The 12,188-nt window shown below is 38.3% G+C and overlaps 1 protein-coding gene across 1 annotated transcript in view; it reads right to left on the minus strand.

Annotated features, from left to right (window-relative positions):
- ABCA4 (ATP binding cassette subfamily A member 4) overlaps nucleotides 1-12,188 on the minus strand; it is a 64,613-nt gene that overhangs the window by 30,534 nt on the left and 21,891 nt on the right. Inside the window, exons 12-17 of the mRNA XM_040072374.1 lie at nucleotides 10,877-11,082; nucleotides 9,895-10,071; nucleotides 7,300-7,522; nucleotides 5,329-5,550; nucleotides 3,784-3,988; nucleotides 1,574-1,672 (exon numbers count right to left, since the gene is read on the minus strand). Of these exons, the coding sequence (XP_039928308.1) occupies nucleotides 1,574-1,672; nucleotides 3,784-3,988; nucleotides 5,329-5,550; nucleotides 7,300-7,522; nucleotides 9,895-10,071; nucleotides 10,877-11,082 (1,132 nt within the window). The remainder of the gene's footprint in view (nucleotides 1-1,573; nucleotides 1,673-3,783; nucleotides 3,989-5,328; nucleotides 5,551-7,299; nucleotides 7,523-9,894; nucleotides 10,072-10,876; nucleotides 11,083-12,188) is intronic.

Consider the following 12,188-nt stretch of genomic DNA (forward strand, 5'->3'; position numbering starts at 1 on the left):
AGAACATTAGAAGGTTAAATGAAAAACAAATTGCTAAACTGTTACTTAGATTAAGAGCACCAGGCCAAAATTGTTCAGTTGGTATTAACTTCTGAACAGGAATTTCTGACTCTCCAGTTTGTCTTAGACAGTGCTACCATAAAGGAAAACAGTCACATTGGGTCAGGCTTGAAGAAGGAAGAAGCAGGAATCCCTGAATAGACTGTTTACATAACACAAATTCAAGCTGGTAGTCTAGAGTAAAACAAGAACAATTGTAATTTATCAGATGGCCTAGGACTTATTTTTGTTCTGAAACTTCACCATTACTTTCTGTTATAAAGAATTTTAGCCCACAAAACTGTATAAAATTACCTGCACAAATAGCAACATGAACAAGTTCACTGCATCACCTAAAATGTCAAAGTGGGGGATACAAGAGTGCACCGAGAGAAGTAAATTCTAAAAGTACCAAGATAATTTATCAGTTTATCTTCATTTTCAGACATGAATTTACATGATCTGACATTTCTTATCCTGTTTTCCTCTCAATACATGAACCAGTTATGATAAATTAACAAAATGCTCAGTATTATCTTTGAAGAAAAGATTTGTGAAAAGTTCCACAGTTGTTCAAGTAAGCTGAGTCACTGAAGAGTCTTAGTTCTTCAAGCAGGTAAGAATCAGTTTCGTACCAAGCAGTTAATCAGAGATTACCTTTCTGACTGACCCTGCTTGAGAAAACCAGGGCAATGCTTTGTAGAAGAGAGGATGAAGTAATGATCAGCACAATCAGGCTACTTGAGATAATAATAGAATAATTTAGATCAGAAATGATTTCCAAAGATTTCCAGTTCAATCCTCAAAAAACAGGGCCAATTCAGATCATGGCACTTATCTCCAAAGACTGATATTTCACAACCTTTTGGAACAACCTGTTTCAGTGTTCTAACTACCTTCATAATAAATACTTTTTTCCTTCTATTGAATCTGATTTCCTCTTTTCCAGCTTATATCCATTGCCTTTCATCCTTCCACTAGATCTATCTGAAAAGTCTAGCTCTTCTGAGCTTTCTCTCTTCAGGCTGAGCAGACCCAACTCTCTCAGCATCTCATATGTTACATGCTCCAGCTCCTAATCAACTTATGGCTCTTTACTGAACTTACTCAAGTTTGTACAAGGGTGGCATAGATTATGATCTTGCTTAAAAACAGAAAGCAAACAGACTGAAATTATTGTCAAACTAGATAGAAAATAGTCAGGTTTAGAAAAGTAGGGAACCTCAGAGTAAGATTAACATTTCATGGATGTTGTGTTGAGCAAGAAGAGCTCCTAGAATGTCTCAAAAGGCGTTGGTTACAGAGTGGGGATTTGATGCTGCTTGTTAAGCCAGGATTTAAAGGCTCTCAGATGGAACAGTGACTCATGTCTAATGACTCTAAGCCACTCCAAGTTCAAAGGCACTTGCCAAGACTCCCAGGGTATGGCAGTCTCTCACCTTTGCAGCAGCCTAGATAATGGAAATATTATGCAATTACTTTTAAGCGGATCAGTGAAGTTATTTCTAAAAACCGAAGTTTTAAAAGAACTTACCATAAGCAGTTGCTGGTTTCTCAGCTTCTGGGCTTCTGGAGCTGAGCCAATAGGATTCCAGCACAGGGAAATACCAAGGCTGTGGTAACCCATAGTCCCCTAAAACAAAAACAAGTAGGTAAAGTGCACTTCACAACCCCACTCTGCAGTAGGCAAAAATTCATCTAAACAAATTCTAATTATAAATACTTGCAGTCCTAGTGTACTTGCATATCAGAAGGTCAAACCATGTATCAAGTAGCTGACAGAATAGAATTTTGTTCACAGATTTTTTTTTTTTTTTCTTTTGGACAGCAGTAAAATATTCAGAAAATGTGATGTGACTTGCCTTACCTTAAGTAGAAAGTGGTTTAATTGCAGAATGATCTATTCCCTGAATCCTTACCAACTAGGCAGCAGCTCACTGCTTAAAATGGGATCAAAGCCTAATTTTGACTGTTATTTCAACACACAGCCTTTCAGGAAAAGTGAACAGTGTAATCCTCTTCTTCAACAAAAAAGGGCTTTTTAAAGTTACAGGTTAATTCAGTTTGGAGAAGAAAGAGCACAATAACATTACCAGCTCTTGGCAGGTCAGATCAGAATTACTGGAAGTCAACACTGCTTTCCTGGCTCATATTGATTTATAGAATGCAGGAATTTGAGCTTCTATGTTTAAAACTGGCATCTTTGTAAACCCAGATGTTACTGGTCTTATGCTACTTATTCAAAATAGGCAAGGCTGATCTGTGATAGTCATTGAAAGATGGTCAGTTTTATTAACTGCAAACCACCGCTTATGAAAGTGTCTGCTTCTTCTGAATTAACAGAAACTACCTGTGTTTCAGCCAACCACTTGCACTCCTATTCATGCACAGAAATGTTCTGTCTGCATTCACAAACAGTTTGCCTTGTTATGGACTGGATTATCCCCCTCTGAAACTGGCGGCTAAAATGACAGCTTCTCATTCAGGATGAATGCAAAACCCAAGTGAAATTTGTTATGGAGCAGAATGCTCAAATAGCCATTGTGCCACTGGGTGGTTGCTTTCAGAGCAGACTTGAGCAGGACTAGAGCCATAGGGTTCAAAGATTTATCCAGGGAATTCCTGTAGTAACCTCACACAGTACAGCATTGATTTGGCAGGGCTGCATGTGTGTGACAGGGAGATGCTATGAGAAATTCTACAGAAACAGAGCAACAGAAAGAGAAGACAGAGCAAATATTGGGAGGAAGTGAAGCTACTAACTAGAAGCCCTGAAAGATGCTACTTTTGTGTAAAGTGTTGACAGAAAAAAATTAATTTGTATCTATGAGTGAAGAAATTTGTATTGTTTAATTTCTGCTATGTTCTTGCAAATAATCCATTGTCCACTCCTCAAACAAACAGAGTTGTAGAAAAGGAACAGGAAATAGAAAATGAAAAGGAAAAAGGAAAAGGAAAATGGAAAAGAAAAACAAAAAGAAAAAAGCCATCTTCCAAGAATACCTTCTGGAACTGAAGTTCCCATGCAGGAGTAATAAATTAATGAAAAGAAAGCTCACTTGCTTGTACAGCATAAGAGTTGGCAGTTATTGTATTGTAACAATATTCAGTATGAAGCAAGATGACCGTTTAAGCTAGAAGGACAAATCATTTTTTCACACAGAAGGTTCCAGAATTTTGTAGTTGATAACAAAGAAAATCCTTTTGTGACTTCGTACTAGAATAATGATTTCCATTATGAAATAAAATAAATCCACACAGGAACTTTCACAACTGCCAATGACATAGCATGTGTCTTATGAAACAATATTCTTTAAGAAACAGTTTGCATAATGCGGCAAAGTATATATGCAAATTAGAACTGTCAAATCTATATTTCTAAAAATTTAAAGAAATCTCACTAGAAATGGTTGAAACTTTTCAAAAGAAAAGTGTGTACACAAATAGGATTTTAACAGATGATGATTTTGTAGATTTATTTTCTATTTAAAATATAAAACAGGGCTAGAAATCACATCCTTCTTTTTACTCTTTCTTCATTTTTTCAGGAATAAAACGGGAGAGAGAAAAAAGAAAGAGAGAAAAGTGAAAGTCCTTAATAAACTGGCAGTGCCAAGCTGGATAAGATTCATAATTTACAAGGTCAAACACCCTGTTTCTGCCAGTGAAATACACAGAGACTGATTAGACTGACACAGCTTACAGCAACAACCACTACTTTGTACTAATAAGAAACTGACGTACCTGGAAAAACATTATCGAGATACCAAGAAAGTATTCCATAGAGAAAAGCATCAAAAAGCATCATTTTAATGGACAAAAGAAAACTGTATTCATCTCCTTCCAAGGGACTGGTTCTGATGTTGCCCCACTGTAGGCCAAGACCTTGCTCTTCATAGCGTGACAAGTATTCCGTACCGAACCCAAAGGCTACTTGAGAAAGCAAACTCTGGAATAAAGGGAAAATTACATTCAGCCCTGACAGAGGGACTCTTTGTAAAAAAAATTAAAAAACAAATAAACAAACAAAAAAAACACTACCACAACAACAGAACAAAAAAAACCCTAAAACAAACCAAAAAATCCCCTGGGACTGGACTTTAAGACTTGCCTAACAAATGACATGAGAAAAGTTGTTTCACTTTTATATTGGCCTGTAATGCTCAATTTTCTGCAATTCTAAGCAGTATTTAGCTATAATGGGCTGAATTCAACATTGCCTGTACTTTCTTTAACTACTAGGAAACCCTCACAGATTGTTTTTTTCTAATTAATGTCTGTTTGGAAAATACTACAGGTGCATTTAGAAGTTTGCAGCATACACCTTTATTTTTATTTCCTGAGTGTATGAGGCAGGGCCACTATGAGTAACATGACAGAAAGTACACCAGATGATCCGGATATGGAAACTCACAACTGCTTCCCCTGTCATGTCTGCTCACTGAACCTAAGACAACAAACTAGTTTTTTTTATAACTTTATACACTTAGTTACAGCTTTGGAAGTGTTTTGTTTTATTTTTCCCTTTTCCTTATATTTCCTAGCACAAGAAGAGAAGACAGTTCCTTTACCTATGCTGACAGAATGCTTGGTAAAAATGGGGAGACTGGACTCAAACACTTGTTCCCTTTCCTGACTCATTGGGCAACATAAAATCAATCTGAATAATTCTGTAAGATCATGGTTCCATCTCAAAAATAGCAAGAAATTTCCAGCTCCCCTGACTTTTTAAGTATCTTACCTAATATGGAAGAGAACTAACAAGGAAACTCTGCATGGAGAATGTCTACAACTTGTTAGATGAAAGGTGTTTGTCAGAGCTTTGGAACTGGCATTCAGTTCCTAAGTCTATGGTTCAGGTAAAGAAGGAATGGGAACCTGAGGTCTTTTCATCCTTAGACAATAGGGTGTTAACTAGGTTATAGCACGTGAGAAAGATAACTGTCCCCATTTTGTGAACTGCCTTCATATTTATTAAACATAACAGAAGTTAGATTTTCTTTGATGTATACGGAAATATTAAAAACATTTTAAACATTTTAGTATGCTAATTTCCTGGAATTCAAAACATAATATAAATTTTATTGAATTCTCTAAAAGCTATAAAGATATCCCTTGCACTAGGCCTGCTAAAGGCTTCCACATTTGCAACCCTTAATTAAGAGAGATTTGGAGGTCTCCCTCTCTGAGTCAAAAAAGCCAAGAGGAAGGGCTGTGCAATACTTTGTGATTCACATGTGTGCTGTGAGAAGGGGAGCAGAGCTGCCATAGAACCAGAGAAAGGCTTACTGCTAGGATCTTCAGCTTAAAAGTCAGACGGTCTTGCCAGACAAAGGAGACGATGTGGGGCAGGTACAAGGTGAAGTAGATGACTCCACTGCAGGCAGCTGCCAGATTTGCTTTGGAGAAGAAGGCGCTGAACAAGAAACACTGCATTATGGTAGCTGTGGTGAATGTCAGCAAGAATAGAAAGAAGAGAAGTGGATTGCTGTAACGTAGCACTTGTCCATGCTGTAAGCAAAAGGAAAACAGAAAAATTTACAAGTATTGCTGCTTTCTGCCAGCAGGAAATTGCTATCGACATGTTACAGGTAAAGAGGAATAAAACTTACCTTATTTCTTACCTAATATGATTTCTAACCCAGGTGTTAGTTTCAACAACTGAGGCCATTACAATAAAAAAATCCTTCATCTAACTTCACCCCTGCTCTTGGATTGTGACTTCAGGTTAGTACAGCAGAATGAACAAAAATCATAATTGATTGAAAGCAGATATTCTGTCCCTGTCTTCATAAGTAAATGATTCCAAGCAAGATCCACCTCCTCAGAAACTCATGTATCTTAAATAAAACTATTTTAAATATTACAATAAACTTTCATTTATCTCTTCACACCATCCCCTCAATCCACTTGCTTAATGTGCAGAGAAGACAATGTAAGGAAGTGGTACAAAACACGCGTTTAAAAAACCCACAATAAAACCACAGGAAAATGATAAAGCTTCTGTGCCTGGATGTTATTCAAACAGAAGCATATCACATCTGAAGAATCCAAGTGCAGTTTCTCAGAGATCCTTGTGTATTAACTGACCCACTGGGTGAACTTTTATTGACCTTTCTTCATTAGAGCTTTTGTGGATTAAATGCTTCCTCTCAAGAAGAGCCCAGACTGCTGCCAATTATCAAGGTAGTCCTTAAAACCAACGTTGAGATCTATTTATTAGGCCAATTTATATAATGCTCAAATATATCTCTAAGGCTATAAATAGGTCTCAGCATTGTTGGAACATCCCACTGGGGCTTAGAGACTGATTTCTTTATCAACAGGGATGCAACGTCTCATAAGGATGTATTTACAAAGGTGTCTCACACTGGCATAGGGAACTATGGGAAAGAGTGAATTACAGGTACAAGCACATCTCTCTCTGATATTAATTGCCTCCTGATTTCTAATTAAAGCAGTGTGACAAATAAAATAAGCTTTATCTATTCACCCAAGCTTCAATGGAAACACCAGGAACTACAGCAACTCATCAGGACATACTGGTTAGACAGAGCAGCTTGAACCCTAGCTATGTATTTATTTACCAATATCAGCTCCCCACATCAGAAAAGATGCAAAGGCATTCTTCCTTATCAAAATGCTACACATTTATATGACACAATGTAGCAGCAAGCTCTCAATATAGAGCTTGGTTCTCAGGTAGTGGAGACAATAGGTAGTCCTCAGAAACAAAGTCCAAACTGTCCTGAAAAGTTATAAAAATTACAGGAATTCTGAATCACTAGAGCAAAATGGATTTTTTTTTCAGGTTTTCTGTTCTTGCAGTCTCTTTTTCCATTGAAATATTTGCACAGTTTCTAAGCAGAGAAGCACTGGACATTAAAAATTAATCACATATAGTGAATTACAAGATTAAAATTCTGCAAATTATTATCTCTTTGCTTTAAAGCAACAGTTATTATTCCTTGGGAGATCTGCATCTGCCTACAGAAGATATAATATACAGAATAACCAGCCTGATGTATTTTCTATGAGGGATCTCACAATAAATCTTTACTAGTGAATTTATTGTTCTGTCTCTGCCAAGTGCTGACACTGTTATGAGGTCTGCTTAGAAGAATGTGCCTGCTACGTGCTGTGATCAGAATAGGCCTCCAGCATTCACGTCTCCCTGTCAATGGCTGCTATTCTTTCTCAACAGCAAACTGCTATCAGGAGTGCAAACACAAGGGTGAGTTTGAGAGTAGCAATCCTTACCATGATCAGAGCTGTGAGGAGGAATGTGCTCACAGCCATCATGGAAAAGCTGTCTAGGAACCAAGTGCACCAAATCACGCCGTTGGTTATGCCCCTGTTCTTCATAGCTTCTTTCAGACGCATTTCCTTCTCCAGCACTATACTCTTCACAGTCATGGAGACTGAGTATATCCAAGCTAGCACCATGAAGATGGGAAAGGCGCGGTTCAAGGTGATCATGAAGCTACCAAAGCAAGAAGGAACAAATTAAATTTACGTAAAACAGAGAAATATTAGATGAAAAGGAAAAGGAGTGGGGAAGAGTGCACTAATTAAATATGGAGCTGTAAATTCTCAGTCCAAACATCAATAGCATGTCACCAGTAAACCTCACAAGCACTCTAAATATTAATAAAGTAATGGTTTCTGCATTCCCATGAGACAGATGAATGTTATTTCTATTTTACAAAGAGGTTCTAAGGGTTATTGAAGGCTACAAAATATTTGGTGCCTCATGAAAATACATCTCTCTTCACAGTTAATTTCCATCATGCTTCTACTATGATCTACAAAGAATATTTTCAGACATATGTTAATGTTAACATTTTGAGAGAGTCATTGTATTTCTGCTCCCAAGATTCACTGACAAGAGAATTAAACAAATTAATCATTAAAGCTGCTAGCAAGGCTGCTAAAATTCATACAAACCATGGGTCAGGAAATTGGATCTAGCTGAGACAGAGTTAATTGTCCCCATAGGTGCCCTCCCAGTGCTGGGCTTTGCACTGGTAGCTAGAAAGGTGCTGGTAATGCACCAGTGTTTTGCCTACAGCTGAGCAGAGCTGGCACAGCATCAGAGCTGTCTCTCCAACACTCCCACCTCACCAGCAGGCAGGGGTTAGGCACAATATTGGGAGGGGACACAACCAATACAGCTGACCCAAACAGAACAAAGGGATATTCCATATTGTGTCTGCTCAGATATAAAATATAAGAAAAAGGAGGAGAAAGTGGGGAGTATTTGATATTTACAACATTTGTCTTCCGAAGCAACTGCTACGCATGCTGAATCCCTGTTTCTCAGGAAGCAGCTGGCCATTACTGGATGGGAAATAGTGAATAGATGTTTGGGTTATTTTTTGTTTCAGCTTTAGTCAAGAGCCTTATCTTGACCTATGAGTTGTTTTCCATCTTAATTTCTTCTCCCTTCTTGCTGAGGAAAAGGGTGATAGAGAGGCTTGGTGGGCACCTGGCATCCAGTCAAGGTCAACTCACCAAAGCCCTTAGCACCCAATGCAGGCTGAGCCAAAGGGAGTTTTCTATTAAGCGCACCACAGTTATGGGAGTTATTAAGCAAGGTCCTGCGCAGGCCACAGTTCGTCAGCTGCACTGTTTATCTCTTTATTTCGCTGAGTCTGGGAACACGTTAACATAAAAAATGTCTCGCTGGCATTGATGGCCTTGCTGTCCCAGGGGAGTTATCCTGCAAAGAAGATGAGGGAATACATCTCCGTCTCCCTCGTTAGGATTGATGTGGATGATTTCATTATTCAGGCTCCCAGGGTACTTGTTCATCCTTATGTGAGCTGTTTAATAGTACTAATTAACATTGTTATGTATAATGGGGTTTGTGGAATCCAGTGTTCATTGTTTAAAGGCCAAAAGCTCACAGTTGCTAAAAACAAGGAGTAAAAAATCTTCAGCTTCCTGAGCTCTATAGAACTACATTTTTGCCATATGCTATCAAAGCTATGCCAGTGTCAAAACAAAGGCGAAATCTTCACTTTTCCACCAAAACTTCCTGAAAAACAATCTGGTCTGGAGAAACAAACCCATGCTTTTGTGATACGGCCCGGGGCACACTGAGTTTTGCCCCTTGGTGGACGCATATAACCAGCGCTCGGCCACGCACAACACAGCCGACATGTCACCATGAGGGTGCACTTGCCTCACTTAAGCAGGGTCTCTGCAGAGGCCATCACTGAGTTTGGACACCAGCCCTGAACTGTAGGTGGCTACTGCAGGCAGGGTTTCTGCCTCTGCAGTATTCTCAGTGGGGAAGAAACAGACGGCGAGTTTGCCAGGGCGATGTTTTGTCAGACCAACACATGATGACTGATGGGAATGACAGGTCAATCTATGTGTCAGCAGCTTGCTTTTATCAGAAGCAGTAGAATTTGTCTGCACAGAGCACACTGACAGAACTATGGAAAGATTTCTCTAATGCCTTTTCTTTTTGAGTGAGAAGTATCCCAGGACAGCTGGAGTATCACAGACCGCAGCACTGGAGCAGGCACACTGTGAACAGGGAAGAAAATTGGAAGAAAACTGCTGCTTTTAAGGGGTTAGTGTATTGAGGTAATTTTAGGCCTGGACACAGGATGCAACAAAGGCCAGGGTTGGGATTAGGGATAGAATCTTGGCACAGGTGACTTTTGGAGTCTGGGTTATGACAGGATAAGGAAAAAAAAAATAATTTGGTTGTGTCTCTGTTATCACTCTTGCATTTATACCTTAGGACATTCATAACTTAAGGTTAATTCTGGTGCTTGAGAATCTTAAACCATCCAGCAATCCAAATATTCAATAGAATTAAGACAAACTGCTTTTACTCACACATCATCCACAAAACATGGATATGGCATTTGCTGCAGATAAATTCCCAATGGCACTTCAGTGCTGGTCTGGGTCTTTATAATCCCACGCTCAATCATGTCCTGGAGATACGCAAAACCTCCCCAGATATAGCGTAAATCATCTATAGGATCAGCTCTTGGACCAGGATCCCAGTACCTCAAAAGAAAATTCACATGGAAACAATTTGGGTAAGCAGTGATTTTAGGGAAAGGTTGTGGGGAAAATTAATTAATTAATTAATTAATTAATTAAATAGTCTTTGCAACTGAAATTGTAGGGACACTGCCCGGAGTTTTCTAGACACTGATTTATCAGACTAGTGCTATTGCTTAAGAAAGTGGAAGCTTCTTTTTTTTCCTTTTATTTTCTCTGCACTGACTTGGAATAGCAATTTTGGCCAAAAATGTACATAAGTTAGTCATGTAGCAGAGCAACTGTTCTAGAATAGAAACAACTGTATTTGGAATATGGTATCCTTGGAAATTATACTGGAACAACTGAATTGCAACTACCAGATACCATTATATTCTTCTGTAGACAATCCTGAGAAATTCTACCCCTTTAAGTGAGGGGTTGGTGGGGACCTGAGGAGGATCAGCAAAGACGTTCTGCGTCCAGGTGGAGGAGAGCTGAGTCACAATCCATGTAGAACTTCCTTGTCTGTCTTTCCCAATGGTGGGACCATGTAAAAACTGAAGCAGGTTACTGAACAGATTCTGAGCAGAGTCATCCTTTTGCCTTGTATTCCTGCACCTACCCACTGCTTGGCTTGTCACACGAGTGATATCATTCGTGTTAGTACCTGGTAACTGGAAATGGATTCTATGCTTCACAATAGAGTAACCATTAACAAATACAGCTGGATTTCACTTATGTATCCAACACAGGTTCTAACACCCTTATGTCACTCATATTTATTTTATGGCAGGCAAGAACTGAGAATTAACTATCAGGTAAATACCTGTCTTTGATTTTGTTTGTTTTCTCCACTGCATCTATGTCCATTCGGATCTTGTATGTCACATGTGGTGGGAGATTGCTGGTTGTAGGTTCTAAGTCTGGAAAAACCACAGCAGCCCATAATTTGTTTTCCTCCAGCAGATAAAGGGCTTGACGAGTCAGTTGAGTTTCATCAAGATAACCTTCAAATTTATCCAAGGTCAAACACTACAAATAATTACGAAGAGAAAAATTACAGGGGAATAAAATAGTAAGAGGTATACATTAAAGCAAACAACAGTGGTTGAAAACAGAAAAGGAAGGTAGGTTCAGCTGAAACAGTTGTTATTTTCAGCTTTATGATGAAACTGTTAAAAGTTGACTTTCTCCTCCCTTCTTCAGCCTAGGAAATGCCTGAGTGAATACTAGAGAGCTAAAGGATGACTGATCAGTAATAAAAGAACATTAGTTGTGGACTTCAGATGAAAAGCCCTTTGTCAAGTGAAGCACTGAGAAGTCAGAGCATACATTTAAATTTTAATGTCTCTTAGGTATTTCGACATTTATTCCTGTGTGACACCAGACAAGTCATTGATTTATCTAACGGGTCATCTTGTGTCCCTGCTGAATTCTGACACTCAATTTACCTGCTGACTTAAATTAACATTTCATTTCTATTAGCTATCTCAATTAAAAAAAAAAAGTCTTCTTTCTTAGTCTTTGTTATTACTACAAACTGTATTCTTATTAATGCATATACAAGACAAAAATTCATCAAAACCTAAGTTCTTTATGTTCCTCCATTTGAAGTCCTACGTAGGCATTGCAAAACAAAGATTGTGAATGCTATAAACTCTAACATTAGTTGTCTCTTAAACTACAGATTTACCTTTGTATATTTAGCTTCTGCCCTTCAGAATTGGCAAAATATTAACAGAGAGTAGAAGTATTTAACTCCTGATGGACTGGAAAGATACTTATTAAATTCCTTTGCGTCATAAAATTCCAACAGGCTAACTTGTTTGATCTTATCTTCTCCATCATTTCTTGCAAGCCAGTAACTAAAAATTAGTCCACATCAAAGGGCTCATACTGGTAACTTGTTATTTCATCTTAAAGAATCCTTTACTTAACCTTTCCCTGTGAAAAATCATGCTCTGTTTCCTTTAGAACTTATACTATCACAGCTTAATGGGATCTATATGAAAATATATTTTTTAACTCACAACAGAACAGTGCTTAAATTGATAACACCACTTTGTGGTTTTATTCTTCCTGGTGTTTGTAGGTGTCCATGTTCCCTTTTGCTTCAGAAAAGCAAAATATGTAGAATT

This window comes from Hirundo rustica, chromosome 9, assembly GCF_015227805.2.
Source record: "Hirundo rustica isolate bHirRus1 chromosome 9, bHirRus1.pri.v3, whole genome shotgun sequence".
Lineage (NCBI taxonomy): Eukaryota > Metazoa > Chordata > Aves > Passeriformes > Hirundinidae > Hirundo > Hirundo rustica.